The 19131-nt window shown below is 47.4% G+C and overlaps 1 protein-coding gene across 3 annotated transcripts in view; it reads left to right on the top strand.

Annotated features, from left to right (window-relative positions):
* The window catches only part of KIAA1210 (KIAA1210 ortholog), a 56923-nt gene that overhangs the window by 15660 nt on the left and 22132 nt on the right, over positions 1 to 19131 (top strand). For 2 of the 3 annotated variants that reach the window (XM_047844895.1, XM_047844897.1), the window contains exons 2-6: positions 4323 to 4393; positions 10013 to 10178; positions 12386 to 12503; positions 12821 to 12958; positions 17940 to 18092. In XM_047844895.1, the coding sequence (XP_047700851.1) occupies positions 4333 to 4393; positions 10013 to 10178; positions 12386 to 12503; positions 12821 to 12958; positions 17940 to 18092 (636 nt within the window). In that variant the 5' untranslated portion in view covers positions 4323 to 4332. Of the gene's footprint in view, positions 1 to 3911; positions 4017 to 4322; positions 4394 to 10012; positions 10179 to 12385; positions 12504 to 12820; positions 12959 to 17939; positions 18093 to 19131 lie in introns of those variants that run through there. The other variant, XM_047844896.1, reaches the window with a different exon arrangement.

Here is a 19131-nt window from a genome sequence, read left to right as displayed (position 1 = left end):
GGCAAAATCTTCTGAATCTTTGAACCTGAACCGGGCTGTGGTTAAAAAATGTCAACAACCTTGGAAGACAGGCCTTATTCCCTTTTTGTCTTTCTTTTTTTTTTTTTTTTTTTTTTACCCCCCTAGAGCCCTTGTTCAGCCCTCAAGTCAGACAGTCTGAGAAGCGAAAGTCAGCTCCGAGGCCTCAGCATCTAGGGTCGGCCGAGAGAGAGCGAGCAAGCATTTAAATGATGACCCATAACGAAACTCCATGTCTCTGCGGGGCCAGGCTTCCCAGTGGCCATTATTTTTTTTTTTCAATATATGAAATTTATTGTCAAATTGGTTTCCATACAACACCCAGTGCTCATCCCAAGAGGTGCCCTCCTCAATACCCATCACCCACCCTCCCCTCCCTCCCACGCCCCATCAACCCTCAGTTTGTTCTCAGTTTTTAAGAGTCTCTGATGCTTTGGCTCTCTCCCACTCTAACCTCTTTTTTTTTTTTTTTTTTCCTTCCCAGTGACCATTATTACATGACTTTATGTTCCTTGGAAGTGGCTCTGGATAAAAACTTACATTATCTCCTCTTTCCTTACTCAGCTGGCCAGCTTTGACATGGGTTTCGCGCACAGGGGACTTTTACCGAAAGTGTGAATCGTCTTGTCCCCGTCTGTTTGAAAAGGGCGCCACTTTGGCACCGATTTCCCATTCGTCACCGCAGCCACCCCCCACTCCCTGCCCTGGGTCCATCCAGAAGAACATGCAGTGGGCACCTTCGATGGCGCCTGGTGTTGCGCTAGGTGTCGGGGATCTCCAGATGAGCAAAATGCGGTCCCGGTCTTCAAGGTGATGTCAACTATGACAGAGGCGTGTGCAAAGGACCGAGAGCATGGGGCATGCCTGGGTGGCGACCTTTGAGGAATGCGTAGGATTTCAAGGCGCTGGGGATTAGGGCATTGGTATTCTAGGCCAAGCAGCCTGTGGAGAGCCCAGAGTGTGGGAGGACGTGGCGTGTTTGGGGAATGACTGGCGATTCTGGACGTGAGGGTGTGAGCGGGGGTGGACTTTTGGGACAATGGAAGGGGGCAGGGGACACCAGATGGCGGAGGGCCTTGAGCATCAAGAACTCGGCTTTCATGCTGAGGGCGGCAGGAAGTTGACGAACTCGTGGAAGCAGGGGAGGCTCGTGGTCAGAGTGTTATCTGAGAGCAAACATTGTGATTTTTTTTGAGATATCAGTGAAGTGACAGTTTTTGCTAAATGTCATAAATAAATAAAGGTATAGACCAGAGGCCACTCTCATATATATATATATGTATATATATATATATATATATATAAATGTTTATTTTATTTTGGGGGGGAGGGGCAGAGAGAGAGGGAGACACAGAATCGGAGGCAGGCTCCGGGCTCTGAGCTGTCAGCACAGAGCCCGACGCGGGGCTCGAACTCACGAACAGAGAGATCATGGCCTGAGCCGAAGTCGGACGCTTAACCGACTGAGCCACCCAGGCGCCCCCAAAAGGTCACTCTTGACGAGCCCTGGTCTAACTAAGGAACACATTCACTTCAGATTTATATTAGCCTTAATGGGACACGTGAAAGAAACACAAGGATGCTTCTCGGAGGAGATGTTCAGAAGGCCAAGCGCTGGTTAAGAAAGTCAGCCTGAAGGCAAAGGGAAAGAGGGTTGCTGGTGGTGGAGGCTATAAATAGAAGGAGGCAGCATATCTGCTCCTGAAGCTTCCTCCCTGAGGATCCGGACCCAGCCCAGCAGAGTGGGGCTCCACACCCAGGGTTCTGGAGCTGGGAGACGAGGAGCTTCCTCCCCCAGGACAAATGTTCCTCTGCCTCCTACAGATGCCTCTACTTGTAAGAAACTTCTGGCCGCAGGGGTGCCTGAGTGGCTCTGTCGGTTAAGCGCCCCACTTCGGCTCCGATCATGATCTCACGGTTTGTGAGTTCCAGCCCCGCATAGGCTCTCTGCTGTCGGCAAGGAGCCCGCTTCGGATCCTCTTTCCTCCCCTCTCTCTGCTCCCCGCCCCCCCGCATGCACTCTGTTTCTTTCAAAAATAAATAAACATTAAAAAAAAAAAAAGAAATTTCTGACCACAAAGACGGCTTTTGCATTCCTTCCCCTTCCTTTATTGAATGTAGGCATTCATTCAACAAACCTTTCTTGGGTGCCTGCTACGTCTACGTACCGTTCTAGGGGCCGGGAGACTCAGTGAGGAACAAAATTGACAACGCCCCTGACCTTAGGGAATTTAAGTTCCAGTAGAGAAGACAGACAAGAAACAAGTAATACAGAATATAATTTCAGGTGGCCCTGAGTGCTATAAAGATGTTAATAAAGGGTCATGTGACGGAGAGAGACAGGAGGCTCTAACTAAGAGGGTCACGGAGGTCTTCTCTGGGAGGTGATGGTTGAGCTAGCCTTAATGCTACAAAGGAGTCAACCATGCAGCTAGCGGGGGACAGAGCCCTCCAGGCAAAGGGCGCAGCAGGTGCAAAGATCCTGAGACTGAAAGTGTGTTGTTGATTGTGTGTTGGAGTGCGTTGGAGATTAGTGAGCAGGCCAGTGAGGCCGCAGCAGAGGGACGGAGGAGGAGGGTAGCAGAATTGACAGTCAGGGGGCGCGGGGGTGGGGCCACATCTCATAGGGCCCAGGATAAGGAGCTGGGATTTTGCTCTGAGCGCGATGGCAAGCCACTGGGGTGGGGGGAGGTTGAGCAGGGGACTGACGTGACCGATGTGGCCACTGTGCGGACAACATGAAGGCAAAAAGGGAAGGAGGGGGACCAGTGGGGTCATTGCGGTAATGCAGCAACACGCTAATGGCGGCTCAGCCGAGGCAAGAAATGGTTGGATTACAGAAATACGTAGGAGGAAGGACTCACAGGATTCCCTGTCGGGTTAGCTGTGGCATACGGCGGAAAGAGAGGAATCAGGAGCTCCTAGATTTCAGTCTGAGCGTTCGGTTAGTGGCATTTTCTGAGCTTGGGAAAACTGGGGTTGGAGAGGAGTGAGTACGAATGGAAGCAAGAGTTCCATGCGCTGTTGGTTGGAGATGTTGGCCGGGCAGTTGGTTATAAGAATATGGAGTTCAGGGAAGACATCCAGTCGAGAGGGAGAAACTTTGGAGTCCAGTGTATAGAGGGTATTTCAACTCTGAATGAGATCATTTAGGGGATGGTAGCCAGTAGTCACATGGGACCCTTGAGCACTTGAAATTGGCCAGCTCGAATTGAGATGTGCTGTGCACGTCAAATGCAAACCACATTTCAGACTTCGCATGAAAAAAAAAGACTGTAAAATATCCCATTGACATTAGTTTTAGAATGATTACGCGCGGAGCTGCTGATATTTGGTCTCTGTTGAGTTAAATAAAATATGATAATGTGTTGGTTCTATTGAGCTAAAACTTCAGTGTGGCTCCTGGAAATTTAAAAATTACAGACGTAGTGGGGGCACCTGGGTGGCTCAGTCAGTTGAGCATCCGACTTCGGCTCAGGTCATGATTTCACAGTACGTGAGTTGGAGCCCCACATCGGGCTGTGTGCTTCAGAGCCCGCTTCGGACCCTCTGTCCCCCTCTCTCTGCCCCTCCCCCGCTCGAGCTCTCCCCACAATAAATATTTTTAAAAATTCCATACATGGCTTGCAACTGTGGCTCATGTTAATGTTTCTATTTAATGGCACTGGTCTAGGAAATTATTGTAGGATAAAGAGGGCCAAGGACAGAGCTTTTAGGTGCAACAGTGTTTCATATCTGGGGAGAGGAGAAAGATTCAGCAAAGGAAATTGACGACAGCCAATGAGGTAGGAGGAAAATTCAGGGAGTGTGATGTTCAGAAAGGCAAAGCGATAACATTATACAAAAGGGGGAGTGTCCAGTGGTGCAGGGAAGTCAAGTAACTGATGGTTGCATTTAGCCAGAGCAGTTTTTGGTAGAGTGGTTTAGAAGTAGGTAGGTTGGGTTGGAAGCCTGAATAGAGAGAACCCAGGAGAACAAGAAGTGAAGACATAAGCCTAGTAAGTACAGATGAGGTAACTCTTTAACGTTTTGCTTTAAAGAGATGCAGAGAAACGGGTGGTGATGGGAAGAGAATTTCTCTAAAAAAATGTGTGCTCCTGGCCCAAGGAATTCTCCTGTCTTCCCCTGGGATTTCTGAGGGGCTTCTGAATTTCTTCACTCCGTTGCTTCTCCCATATCTCCAGGTGGAACTGTGTGTGTGTGTGTGTGTGTGTGTGTGTGTGTGTGTGAATACACATCCAAGTACAAAATGACTGGATAGCAGACGATGATCTTTTGCTTTTTCACTCAATATTTTACTGTAGTGATCCTACTATGGCTGAATCCCTGAGGGAAGCTTCTGGAAGCCTGGAAGTTCTAGAGGACAGTGACGAGGGTAAGTAGCCCAGTAAAATGTTGCTAACTAGATCTAGCTTTCTTTACTGTGTTGAACCCCTAGGGGAAAAAAAATGAAGTCACAGGCAAACGAGTTCATATCAAATTTCTAATAATATTAGACCCAGTGCACTGACACCCCACCCCCCCAAAAAAGGAACCATCAGACATAAAATAAGACATTGAATCTAAAGACAGAACTAAATGGAACAGTTCACTGGGTGGTTTTTCAAGTTTCGTTGAGTGTTCTTTAGCAGTTGTATGATGTGGAAGACTTGGTCTGGAAGAATAGACTGGAACTCTGTTGTGGCTTTCCAGGGGCATGATTTCAGTGATGATGGGGGGGCGGGGGATGCTGAACTTGGTGCATGGATCCTTGAGAACAGAGCTTGGGTCTTCGTTTCTGTGTCACTAATGTTTAGTAGCGGGTCTCAGAGAGAGTAATTAGACACCCCAAATATTCGATCGATGAATGAATAAATAAATGAACGCTAGGCCTCTCCACCAAGGCAGCTGCAACAACCAAACCAACTGACCTCTTTGGATATGAGTTAGATGCCTACAAAAGAAGGTGGCAACGCAGTTCATCTTGATGATGAGTGGAGGTAAGGGAATGCCTTTTCTCTGTTCCCAAGATTTTGTTTTCAAACGACCAAACATTTGGGTATGTTTTTAGAACTGGTCATTGCTAACCAGAGAATGACATGGCTGTGTGGGGGTTGACGGAAAGAAAGGCTAGTTAGAAATGTTTTCTTTCTAACCAGCCATGCAAGAGAACAAAGTCAACCATTATGCGATGCATTTTTACAGCCCATTAAGTTCAACCCAGATGGGCTGCCTGTGTGCGTGGTGGATAAGGAAATCTACAAGCCGGAAGCAATGATTTCTTCCTTGGAGTTAATGGTGTTTTCCTCTCTGGGGGGCAAAACTGCTTTCCATGGGCTGTTTTCTGGCACGTGACAGGCCCTCATTGGATGAGGATGTTGAAAGCTGCTGACTGTTTGGGAATACATAGTCCTTGGACTTGGACAGGGAAATCGATGGCTTTGTTACAGGAGAAGTGCAGACAGCTGTCAGCCGGCAGCTCACTGACCACCACTGCTGTACCCTGTGGGGGCACGAGTTGCCCAGTGTAGAGGTGACCTACATAAACATTGCTGGATACAAATCTGGGTTTTGACCTCTACCTGCTGCCTAGGTCCACCTACCCTTTGCACTTCAGCAGCTTTTGAAAACGAGCCTGTGCAGGGCTCAAAAGGCCAGCTCGTGCACTTGGATATATGGCCACTGTGTCAGATTTCATTAGGGTTGCAAAAAAAAAAACAACAAAGTAGCATGTGGACAATTCCCAGATTTGTATCAATTTCCCAGGGCTCATCTCCATACATGGGATCTGATGTGGTTGAGGGTGGGGAGCTTTCCTAAGCCAAAACAGCTTCCACCATCCCCTGCGAGACCAAGTCTTGGCTTCCAAGTCCACTGCCCTGGGTCAGTGAGCCACCAACCTGCCACGTGAGGTGGTTAGCACGTCTTGGTGCCCCGCCCCCCTCCCCCCAGCTCCACCAACAAAGCTCTAACCCCCCCCCCCCCCCCCCCCCCCCCCCCCCCCCCCCGCGGTACTCAGAGCTACCCCACAGGGACGAATGGAAACATAAGTTTCTTTCTAGTGCCCATGGTTGAAAACAGACATGCATTACTTAAGGTATTTTGGACCCTCGTGGGAAAACAAGTTGTTGTTGTTGCCTGGCAGGAATGGAAAGTTGGGGGGAGATTGAAATACACGCAGAATTAAATTCTTTGCACCGGTTCCGGTTCTGAAGTCACTACACACGTTGCTAATTTAGGGGCATAAAAACGTGTGAGTGCATTGTTTTGTCCGCCCATACAACGACTGTGCTTGGTGCGTTCAGTTGTATAGCCTGAAGAGTTTATAGAAGTGTTTTTATTCAATTATTAAACGTTTCTAGATTGTGTCACAAGTGGAGCCACCGGCCGCCGATACTCTCCTGCCTTCTATTCTGGGATTTTGAAGCGAGAGGGGCAAAACTGGCCGTGTTTCTAAATACTCTTGAGCATCAGGTTGTTCCTCTGCCAGAAGGCCAGAAGGGGACTGCCGGGCAACAACCAATAAACCTTATTCCTTCTGGGTGATAGACGGCAGTGTCTGCAGAGGCTAAAATGATAATGGTTTGCTCGTTCCCATTTGTGAGGGGACGCTGGCCAGTCCGTCCTTACTGGGCAGCAATTATTTAGCCAGTTGGGGCTGGCTCACTCTGGTTCGGGAGACGGTGCACATCTGTTCCCAAATGGCATGTGGTAGCTTGCCCTTGACCGCGGTGCGAGTATTTATACCAGAGCAATGGGCAGATGCCACAGATAAGGGCATTCCCCGCCCCTTCCCCCCCCCCCCCAAGGTCCAGTTGGTAAACCTTTTCCGGCAAAGAACTGGTTATAACAATTGGTATAATGTAGTAATGAGGATTTTTCATAAAAATCTCACTATTGAATCAATTTTAGAAATCATTCGGGGACGGGGAGATCAAGAGAGGAGGCCAGAGGACAAAATATCGGTCATTTTCGAGCCAGCCTCCACTGTACAGCATGTTCCTCGGCACCTTCGCACTGAATGTTCAATGAGGCCACGCATCATTGAAAATAACTTATTATTTAATGATTATTAAGTAATGTATCGTAGAAATTAGTTTCATTATTTCCTGAAACAATTACAGACGCAAGCTTGGAAAAATTACGTTTCCTGCTATATCTTCATGTTTTATCCTTTCTGTCTGTAGGTAGATTTGCCAAGGTGGTCCTAACCGTGACGCTATTTAGGTACATCCTATTAGATGAGAAATTGCCTGAGCATCGCAACGGAAGCGTTGATGATCAAGCAAACAGTCCTATAGTCTTCTTGTCCCACCCCATGCTGGCTTCTGCTTCTAATCATGCATATCGTACGGTTCACTATTGAGTGATCGATACGATATTAACCGTAGATAGATAGAATTGATAGGTCAGTTCTACAGATAGAATTGAATCTGGCCTTAATAAACAAGTAATTATTGGGGCGCCTGGTTGGCTCAGGCGGTAGAGCATACAACTCTTGATCTCAGGGTCATGAGTTCGAGCCCCACACTGAGCTTAGAGCTTACGTTAAAAAAAAGTTTTTAGAAAAGAAACAAGTAATCGTTGATTCCCTAGCGCTAGGCCACATTTATTAGCGCTTGCAACATGCCAGATCCTATGTTAAGCTCTTTACGTACATTATTTACAATTTATATCAACCCCGGCAAGGGCCAGTGTTTAAATTATACGATGCTTAAGGATGACTCTGCTCAGTGATCTCAATTTAAGGGAAGTGACAAGCTGTGTTGGTATTCTGCACCCCTCAAAGGACTCAGTTGTCCCTTGGGTGCTACTGTGTGTCTTGTGCTGTGGTGGATGCTAAAGAAGATGCCGACGAGGGCCAGCCTACAGCCTTGAAGTCGGGGACAGTAGCTAAGACACAGAACTATATTTCATTCCTTTCTCATTGATACCCAAAGCATAGTGAGTGCTTGGTCTTAAATATTTGTTGGATGGATGGATGGATGGATGGACGGATGGATGGATAGATGGATGGATGAGTAGATGAGAGAGCATTCAGATGTAAAACTTGGAGGGCCAACAGTCAAGCTTTAGGTGTGCAGAGAGAAGGGTTCATTGTCGTGACCGGTGGCACACTGGACTTAAGGCAGGCCTTGAAGTTTAGAAACCTTTCTCTTTTTTTTATTTAATTTTTTTTTCAACGTTTATTTATTTTTGGGACAGAGAGAGACAGAGCATGAACGGGGGAGGGGCAGAGAGAGAGGGAGACACAGAATCGGAGACAGGTTCCAGGCTCCGAGCCATCAGCCCAGAGCCCGACGCGGGGCTCGAACTCCCGGACCGCGAGACCGTGACCTGGCTGAAGTCGGACGCTTAACTGACTGCGCCACCCAGGCGCCCCTAGAAACCTTTCTAATAGGCGGGTTTGGGAGTAATCAGTATGCAAATAGGCCATAGAGTTTCAGAGCTAGAAGGAACCCTAGTTCAGCCAGTGTGTTTTGCCAGACATTCTGCTTCTTTGCACTTGGGAGACAACGCTGTTGCCCAGTATCTTAGAGCTTCACCGTACACGTGGGCGTCTTGAAGTTCCAGAAAAGTCTTGTTGGAAAGCAGAGCTCTTAACTTCGTCTAATCCAGCGTTTTCCAGAACGACCGGACCACAGATCCCCTTCTCATGCAATAGACATAACGTACGACAGCCCTCTGAACACACTTTGGGAGATGCTGATTAGTGTGATCCCTTCTTTTCCCTGTAGAGTTCCAGAGAGGTTGAGTCACTTATCCGAAGTCACAGAGCTAACCGATAGCAGGGCCAAACCGAGGATTCCAGAGTGTTCTGGCTCTTGGGTGGTACTTTCCATTACATCACTAAGCCTTTCTAGTGGCAGCCCCATCGACCACCCCCCACCCCCCACCCCCTTGCCCAGACCCTTCCCTGCCAGCCCAGCATTGCTATGCTGGCAATAGGCCTTCCAGACACCAGATTGTTAGGAATTGGGATGAGACAGCTACGCTGGTGAACGATTGCACGCGAAAGCAGTAAGAGCTGATTTCTCCCCCTGAAGGCTGCAGCTCGGACTCCCCTGTCCTTGCCCGTCTCCTGCTGAGCCCCGATAAAGGCACGTGTGCTTGTTAGGAGACTAACAAAAGCCCAAACAGCCTTAGGAGCATCGACAGCTCCCATTCCGCGCTGCTGCCCTGGTAGTTATTGTAGATCGAGCAAACTTCCGGTTATTTGCGTGTGCAGAGGGCAGGAGCCCTGTCGATAATCCAAACCCACTGGCAGTAATTGACGAACGCACACAGTGCACGTAACACACGCACGCCCACACGCTTGTACGCACGCACGCACACACGCACCCCTTGCAAAACCCTTTGGTGTCTGACTCTGTCATGCCTCTGGCACAGGCAGCTTCTCTCCCTGGTGGCCCTTTCTTCCCAATCCCCAGCCGTCTCCCTACCTCATAACCCGCCTCCTTGAGGACGGCCTCCAGGGCTGCGCCGCTCCCGACAGCGCTCACCCCGTGGGGCTGCACCCTTTCACACACAAGCTAGGGCAGAAGCAGCCCCTGCCAGGGACTCCGGGGGTCCTCAACTGGATTGCCATAATTCCGGCCACCAGGGCGAAGTCAGGGGGATGCCCGGTGCTTCTTATTATTATCATTACTGGCTTAATAACTGCTGCATATGAATGAACGTCTTAGGTCAGCAAAGAGGTGTGGGCTGGTGGGGGAGATAGGCGGGCTGATGCCCGGTGAGTTGTGCCTGCTTAGACGCCGGTCCAAAGGCCACAAGCTGGGGCCTGAGCTTCCGGGCTCCCCAGAGACTCAGCCGCTTCGTTAATCCTGAGCTGTGAACAAGAGAACAGGCCAAATGAATGGTGCCGGGGGGTGGACGAAGGCCGAGATCTGCGGGGCACCGGGGACCCCAGTCCTCGTTCCTGTCACAAAGGCCCTGTTTCCTCCCCTGTCCCTCCCTTCCACCGTCCCTTCCACCTCCCTTCCCCTGCCTTGCTTGCCTTCCTACCCTCCAGGAAAGAAGAAATCCAAGTTTAAAGTCTTTAAGAGCTTCTTTGGCAAGAAGAAGAAAAAAGAGCCCGAGGATGCCCGGGAAGGGAGGAAGCTAAAACCAAGCCTGTCCAGCAGCAACATCAACATCTCTTCTCTGAAGCCAGTTCACGAAGATCAGACTGAGCCTCGGTAAGCTCAGGGGGGCTGTGGCCACCGCCAAGGCAGCCAAGGCCCTGGGGGCAGGGGGGGCGGCGGCGGTTTTCTCCGCGCTCAGGTGTATGCCTGAGCCGCTGGGTGGCTCAGTTGGTTAAGCGTCTGGCTCTTGAATGCGGCTTCGGTCGTGTTCTCACGGTTCGTGGGTTCGAGCCCCCACCTCAGGCTCTGCACCGGCAGCGCAGAGCCTGCTTGGGATTCTCTCTCTCTCTCCCTCCCTCTCTGGCCCCCCACCCCCACTCGTGTGCTCTGTCTCTTTCAAAACAAATAAACTTTAAAAAAAAAAAACCGTGGGGGAGATGGTTATGGGCGGAAGGACGTGTTTCAGAGCTCACAAATCGTACCACTATTGAGTGATCGACAGGATATTGACTGTAGATAGATAGAACTGATCAGTTCTACCGCTAAATAAATAAATAAACAGACAAACTTTAACAATAACAACCACAAAAAAGAAGTGGCAAGAGCAGACATCCTTGTCTTTTTCCTGATCTGAGGGAGAAAGTATTCAGCCTTTCATCATCATATCTACTTGGTAATAGTGTATCATTCTTTATGTTGTTGGATTCAGTTTTTTTTACTGTTTATTTATTTTTGAGAGAGAGAGAGAGACAGAGACAGAGACAGAGACAGAGTGCAAGCAGGGGAGGGGCAGAGAGAGAGGGGAACACAGAATCCGAAGCAGGCTCCGGGCTCCGGGCTCCGAGCTCCGAGCTGCCAGCACAGAGCCCGATGTGGGGCTCGAACTCACGAACTGTGAGATCATGACCTGGGCTGAAGTCGGATGCTTACCTGACTGAGCCACCCAGGTGCCCCCAGCTGTTGGATTCGGATTACTAGTATTTTATTGAAGAGTTTTACATCTATATATTCATAAGCGATATTAGTCTGTAGTTTTCTTGTGATGTCTTTGGTTGAAATTTTAATAAATTCCCACATTCCAAAAGGAGCCTTTTGTGCCTTCATCCTTCCATTTCTAACTTCTATGATTTGTCTTAGCGCTTAATTGTCATCAACCTGGCTTAATTCCCAGTCAGAAGGTATTTCCTTCTGGGTTTAGCAATCTGGGGGTGACAGTGGGGTGGGACGTGTGCGTAAGATGACTTAGAGGATAGGACACATGTATCACAGAACCCTCTTGTGAACGAGGAAAAGATCTGGTGAATGAGAGTCTCCAGTATCTGGGCAGATATTTGATATTTTAAATCAAAACAAAAACACTAGAGAGAAATTTGGGTGTGAAAGATCTTTTATAACTCTCACCTTAATAACAGCAAGACTCAGGGGCACCTGGGTGGCTCAGTCGGTTGAATATCTGACTCTTGATTTTGGCCCAGGTCACGATCTCATGGCTCAAGGATCGAGCCCCGCGTCGTTGGGCTCCACACTCAGCGTGGGGTCTGCTTGAGATTCTCTCCCCCCCACCAAATAAATAAATAAACATTTTTAAAAAGATAACAGCAAGACTCAGGGTCTTTTCCCCCATGCCACAGGGCTGCCACTATTGAATTGTACACATTAAATGCGTGAATTGTATGGGACGTAAACCACATCTCAAAACTATTATATAAAAAAGATGTGTGTCGGTAATTTAAAAACTCACAATTATAGAGAAGTACATAAAGTAGGAAATGAAAATCCCCCTCCTGTCCTCAGTGCCATTTCTCAGAGGGAACTACCACTAATTATTTGGTGGATATCTTCGCAGACTTTTTTCTGTGATCATGAGCTATGTATGTATGTAATACAGGCATATGTATTAAATGGGATCATACTATCCTTTATTTTTTCACTTACTGTCTCGTGGAACACTTTCTTTAAAAAAAATTTTTTTTAACGTTGATTTATTTTTGAGAGAGAGAGAGAGAGACAGAGTGTGAGCTGGGGAGGGGCAGAGAGAGAGGGAGACACAGAATCGGAAGCAGGCTCCGGGTTCCGAGCCGTCAGCCCAGAGCCCGACGCGGGGCTTGAACTCACGGACCGCGAGATCGTGACCTGAGCCGAAGCCGGACGCTTAACCGACTGAGCCCCCCAGGCGCCCCTCGTGGAACACTTTCTATGGCAGCACATGTGCCCTCTTTCTGAGGTGTCTATGGTATACGTATCATTCTATGCATATACACGTATCTTCACTTCCTGTGGCCCTTGGGCTGCTTTTACAAGACCCTTTTCTTCCCGTTCAGGGCCAAGAGCAACATGGGGAGCAAAGCCCTGTCCCATGACAGCATCTTCATGATGGATCCTGAGCCTGCAAGTAAAATCTACCCCTCTCCAGAGCTCCAGAGAGGCAGATCTCTGCAGGTAATAGTGAACTCAAGCCTCAGTGCCTAATTCGGCTGCTCCTCTTCCGTTCCCTAGTCCTGCTCTGCCAAAAAACAAGTACGGGGGGACTTTGGGCTTGCTTCTCGAGCTGATTCTACCCCGCAGGGCTATTGTAAAGAACGGAGAACGTGTAAATGCATGATGTGCTTCCCTAGTGCCCAGCACGCAGTGTGGCCTGGCATTACCACGTTCACTTCTCCGGACACACCCCAAGAATGCTTCGAGTCTATTAGGGTCGCGTCCCACCGTCAACGTGCAGGCATTCCGACCGCTGTGTTTTTTTCTTTCTTCTACAGAGACCTTCTGTTTCCAGAACTCTGCCTAGAACCGGGACTAGTAGTCTGCATCGAGCTGTTTTTGGAGTTACGTTTGGACCTATGCTCCCATATGTACCCAGAAGTGCACTTTGGGCCGGGGGATCCGACATCGCTGAGGTAATGGAGTGGGATTGTTCCGACTACGGTTGGCTGAGTCAGACAGACTGCTGCTTACCGGCTCCATGATCTTGGGCTGATCGCCTGACCAGAACGAATCATGCTCACAAAGCAAGGTTTTACTCTATCCGTGACCAAGTGCTACACGGTTAGCTCTCCAGTTCAGAAGGGAGAGCCCTGTTTCCTGGAGGCCTCTTCTCTTAGTCCCAGCAACAGAGAGACTCTTATGGCAGAGATGGGGGGGCGGGGATTAAAGGTAAGGCTTCTAGAGGCATTTCCTCTCACAATGAAGCCGGGAGGGAAAGCTGCAATAGCTCAAAGGCAAGTTTGCCGGAATGGCTGGTTTGAGCCCCCTCCTCACATCTTTGGCCTAGTCCCTTAGTCCTTCTTCTGGGAAACAGGGCTGAAGACAGGGTAGCGTATTAACAGAACCCGAACCATCAACCGCCAGTTTGACCTCCGCACGGGAGACTTCCCTTAGGCGCCAAGGTGACAACCCTACATGACAGGGTGGTTGACAGCATTCGGTTGAGGGTCCCGACACCCAATGCTGCATAGAAGCAACGCAGCTACGGAATTGGCCAATGGCTGGGTCCCTTGAAGGGAAAGGATTCGTCATGGATTAAGTGGCATTCAGATCACCTGGGAGATTGTGGGAGATGAACTCCCAGTATACAGTTCTGTCAGAAATACCAAGACTGGGGCGCCGGGGTGGCTCGGTCGGTTAAGCGACCGACCTCGGCTCGGGTCATGATCCCACGGTGTGTGAGTTCGAGCCCCGCGTCGGGCTCTGGGCTGACCGCTCGGAGCCTGGAGCCTGATTCGGATTCTGTGTCTCCCTCTCTCTGACCCTCCCCCGTTCATGCTCTGTCTCTCTCTGTCTCAAAGATAAATAAACGTTAAAAAAAATTAAAAAAAAAAATTAAACTCCCTGCACTTGAGTATGGGACATCCCTTTCCTGCCCCTAATAGTTAGGAGATAGGAGTCCACAGGGGTTAAGAACATGGGCTATAAAGGCAAGCAGGCCTTTCAAATGCCTGCTGTGCCACCACGAGAATTAGGGCCAGTCATATCGTCTCTCAGACCTGCTTTTCCCCATAAAATGGGAACCACAAGAGCTGATGCCTCAAGGAATTGTTGCAAGGTTCAAATGAAATCCACCTCTGGAGAGCACTTCCTCCCTGTCCGGGAGAAAGAGCTCAAGTCAGTAACCTAACTCGCCACCCGAAGGAACTGGGAAGAGAAGAACAGACTAAACCCAAAGCTAGAAAAAGGAAGGAAATAATCGAGACGGAAGAAGCGTAGAGGCCTCCGTAAAAGTTAGTTGTCATTATTGTAGTTATTATTATTAGAATTGGGCTCGGGGACGGTGAATCTCTTGAGATTTCATCTCAGGAGCTCCCAGTAGGGCCTGGTAGGAATGAGGGGTCACCTTAGACACTGGCCAGGAGTACCCCAGGGGCAGAACGTTGGAACAATCCTCATCGGGGCCCCCTTTCTTTGGCTTTGAGAGTTCGAAGTCCATCTGTCCTGAACAGCAGCAGAGCCTATGACAGAAAGAAGCACGTCCGCTCCATGACAGCAAAACTTTGGTTTTGTTCATTGTTACAGGCCCAATGCTCAGATCGGGGCACGGCACGCTGTGGACGCTTAGCCAGTATTAAAGACAAAACCGGGGGTTCTGATTCACGTCAAAATGACCATGGCAGGGACCAGTGCCTCAGATTCAAGTGTACCATGAGCTTCAAGTTAGAATCAACTCAATGAGTCTGCTGAAGCCCAAGGAAAACTCAAATGACCAATTTTATTCCCTTGGGAAAACTAGTAAAGCTGTTCTGCTCGGGGCTGGTTCTGCAGATTTTCTAATAACTTTAGAAAAATCAGTCTTGACAGGATTCAGATAAACAATCGACACAGCCAAGATCTGATCCAGACAATTCCCGGAATGATAGGAGCAAGGCTCGTAGCTTGGATGCCAAGCCTAGGTCCTAACCCCCAAACTCACCTCCGTAAGAACTGGACTTCCAAAGATAGGGCCAAAATCAAAACAAAGATGGGACTCAAAGAAGACTTATAGTTAGCATCAGTAGAGAGAGAACACCATAATTCTGGGTGGGTTTGTGGGTTTTTTTTTTTTAGTAAAACAGGATGCAATATCTTATAATGATTAAAGTTAAGAACCAGCCAAGATTCTTTGAATGGGGAATTTTACAAGCTAGATGACCTGAAATATGTCAAAATGTTACAGTGCCTGCAGGATTGGATTGTTTTTTCCCTTTACATTTTAGTCGTTTCCAGACCTTCATTAATAATCATGCATTGTTGGGGCACCTGGGTGGCTCAGGGAGTTAAGTGGCTGACCCTTTTTTGGGGTGGGGGGGTGGGGGAGTAGAATTTAGTGATTCATCACTTACGTAGGACACCCAGGGCTCATCCCAACAAGTGTCCTCCTTGATGCCCATCCCCCATTGAGCCCATCCCCCCACCCACCTACCCTCCAGTAACCCCCAGTTTGTTCTCTATATTTAAGAATGTCTTACGGTTTGCCTCTCTCTCTCTTTTGATCTTATTTGTCCTTTCTTTCCCCTGTGTTCGTCTGTTTTGTTTCATAAATTTCACATGAGGGAAATCATATCGTATTTGTCTTTCTCTGCCTGACTTACTTCGCTTAGCATCATACACTCTGGTTCCATCCACGCTGTTGCAGATGGCAAGATTTCATTCTTTTTGATCGAGTGATATTCCGTTGTGTATATATATACCACACATTCGTTATCTGTTTGTCAGTAGATAGATATTTGGGCTCTTTCCATAATTTGGCTATTGTTGATAGCGCTGCTATAAACATTGGGGTGCGTGTACCCCTTTGAATCAGCATTTTTTGATAAATACCTAATAGTGGAATTGCTGGCTTGTAGGGTAGTTCTAGTTTTAATTTTTTGAGGAACCTCCATAACTGTTTTCCAGAGTGGCCGCACCAGTTTGCATCCCCACCAGCAGTGCAACAGCATCCCCCTTTCTCTACATCCTCGCCAACATCTATTGTTTCTTGAGTTTTTAGTGTTAGCCATTATGACACGTGACAGGTGGTACCTCACTGTGGTCTTGATTTGTATTTCCCTGATGATGAGTGATGTGGAGCATCTTTTCATGTGTCTCTTTGCCATCCGGATGTCAGATCTTTGGACAAGTGTCTGTTCATGTCTGTTGCCCATTTCCTCACTGGATTATTTGTTTTTTGGATGTTGAGTTTGATAAGTTCTTTATAGATTTTGGATACTAGCCAAACCCTTTATCCGATATGTCATTTGCAAATATCTTCTCCCATTCTGGCGGTTGCCTTTTAGTTTTGTGGATTGTTTCCTTCGCTGTGCAGAAGCTCTTTATCTTGATGAGGTCCCAATAGTTCATTTTTGCTTTTCTTTCCCTTGCCTCTGGAGACGTGTTGCGTAAGAAGTTGCTGCGACCAAGATCAAAGAGGTTTTTGCCTGCTTTCTCCTCGAGGATTTGGATGGCTTCCTGTCTTACATTGAGGTCTTTCATCCATTTTGAGTTTATTTTTGTGTCTGGAGTAAGAACCTGGTCCAGGTTCATTCTTCTGCACGTCGCTATCCAGTTTTCCCAACACCATTTGCTGAAGAGACTGTCTTTTTTCCATTGGGTATTCTTTCCTGCTTTGTCAAAGATTAGTTGGCCATGTGTTTGTGGGTCCAGTTCTGGGTTCCCTATTCTGTTCCATTGATCTGCGTGTGCCAGTACCATACTGTCTTGATGATTATGGCTTTGTGATACAGCTTGAGGTCCGGAATTGTGATGCCTTCAGCTTTGGTTTCTTCTGAAACGTTACTGTGGCTATTCGGGGTCTTTTCTAGTGCCATATAAATTTTAGAATTGTTTGTTCTCTCTCTGTGAAGAATTCTGGCATTATTTTGATAAGGATTGCATTGAATATGTGGATTGCTTTTGGTAGTTGTCGACATTTTAACAATATTTGGTCTTCCAATCCATGAGCATGGAATGTTTTTCCATTTTTTGTGTCTTCTTTAATTTCTTTCATAAGCTTTCTGTAGTTTTCAGTGTATGGATCTTTTGCTCTTTGGTTAAGTTTATTCCTAGGTATTTTATGGTTTTGGGTGCAATTGTAAATGGGCTTGATTCCTTGATTTCTTTTTCTGCTGCTTCATTATTGGTGTCTAGAAATGCCACAGGTTTCTGTGCATTGATTTTATATCCTGCGACTTTACTGAATTTACGTATCAGCTCTAGCAGTTTTTTGGTGGCGTCTTTTGGGTTTTCCACAAAGAGTATCATGTCCTCTGTGCAGAGTGAAAGTTTCGACTTCTTCCTTGCTGATTTGAATGCCTTTTATTTCTTTTTGTTGTCTGATTGCTTTCAACACTATGTTGAACAGCAGTGCTGAGAGTGGACATCCCTGTCTTGTTCCTGACCTTCGGGGGAAAGTTGTCAGTTTTTCCCCATTGAAGATTGTATTAACAGTGGGTCGTTCATATATGGCTTTTATGATCTCGAGGTAGGATCCTTCTATCCCTACTTTCTTGAGGGTTTTTATCAAGAAAGGATGCTGTGTTTTGTCAAATGCTTTCTCTGCATCTCTTGAGAGAATCAAGTGGTTCTTATCCTTTCTTTTATTAATGTGACGTATCATGTTGATTGATTTGTGGATATGGAACCAGCCCTGCAGCCCAGAATTTTCATTTTGATCAAACAAGCAATTTGAAGTTTCTGTCTTTGTTTGGGGATTGGCAGAAGTGTGCAGCAACCCAGAGGGCAAACCAAAACTCTCGGGCTTCGGCTTGCATAGGTATAAGAACTGAAGACAGGGAGGTGGGAGATTCGTTTCTTGGCTTGTTTTCTCACTGTGGGTTCTTAGCCCTTCCGCCAGCAAGCAACAAGAGGACATCAGTAATTTGGAAGAAAGCGCACAGGTTTAACTTTTCCTTCTATTCTCCTCCTTAACAGAGCCCATCACTGCTGCCACGCCAGCGAAGCATCAGCCCACCTCTTATCCGTTCTGACACAATCTCTAAGGACTTGGAGGAAATCTCTGTTGATGAGGAGTCACCTGAGAGCTCACCAAAGGACGTTTCAGAGCAGATCTTGACAATGAAGAAGGTGAGTGTTAGCCCCCTCCTAGGGCTTGGTTTGGTTGTGGGGCACAGGTCGGAGGCATGATCTCTGCTTGCACTCTCTTCCGCTGGAGTTGAGCACTAGGGGGACGTTTGGGGAAGGAGCGGCCATTTTTTACTTTTGACTTGCATGGTGGTTTTCTGCCCAGTCTACAAACCAAATCATCAGCACTTTAGTTGATGAGCAACAGAAGACAGTATTTCAGAAAACAAGAATAGTTTGCCGAGGTTTTCAGTTATTTCGGGAAGGAAACAATGGAGATTTTTATGGGAGTAAAGGCTCTGTGTTTTCGAATGGCAGAATCTCAAGGGTTAGGGCATGTAGTATTGTTTGGTAGACGCACACCCATGTGAAAAATCATTTGACACATGAGAAATCATGTATGTGCATTTTATGCATCTGGGTTTGTCAATGAAGTCATATCCATCAACAACTCGGAAATTAGTAGATTGTACCCATATCAATACTTCTGTTCTCAAACTAATGAGTGGTTAATTTAATTGGTTGTTAGTGAACTTGAAAGGACTTTTAAATATACATATACATATATATGTATGTATATTTAATGTTTACTTATTTATTTTGAGAGAGAGAGAACACTAGCAGGGGAGGGGCAGAGAGAGAGGGAGAGAGAGAATCCCATTCAGGTTCCACACTGTCAGTGCAGAGCCCAATGTGGGACTCGAGCCCATGAACCATGAGATCATAAGCTGAGCCGAAATCGAGTCGGGTGCTTAACCCACTGAGCCACCCAGGTGCCCTAGGACTTTTAAAGTGAAGTAGCATTTAGAACAATTAACGTTGGGAACTAAAAAGTAAACAGGACGGTAATTTATAATGAAGATAATTGACCAGTCAGCACAAAACTGTTTTGGTGTTAAAAGATCCAATGGAGGGAAGCAGCCTTCAGTTAAATATGTCAACAACAACAACAACAACAACAAAACCCCAGTCAAGTTAGGAACAAAATTAAAGCATAGGCAAATGGTAGGTGGATATGGTTCCTCACCAGCCAATGGATTTA

The sequence above is a fragment of the Prionailurus viverrinus genome, chromosome X (assembly GCF_022837055.1).
Source record: "Prionailurus viverrinus isolate Anna chromosome X, UM_Priviv_1.0, whole genome shotgun sequence".
NCBI classification, from domain to species: domain Eukaryota; kingdom Metazoa; phylum Chordata; class Mammalia; order Carnivora; family Felidae; genus Prionailurus; species Prionailurus viverrinus.
Note: the sequence above shows the minus strand (reverse complement) of the source record. Positions and strands in the feature narration are given on the sequence as shown.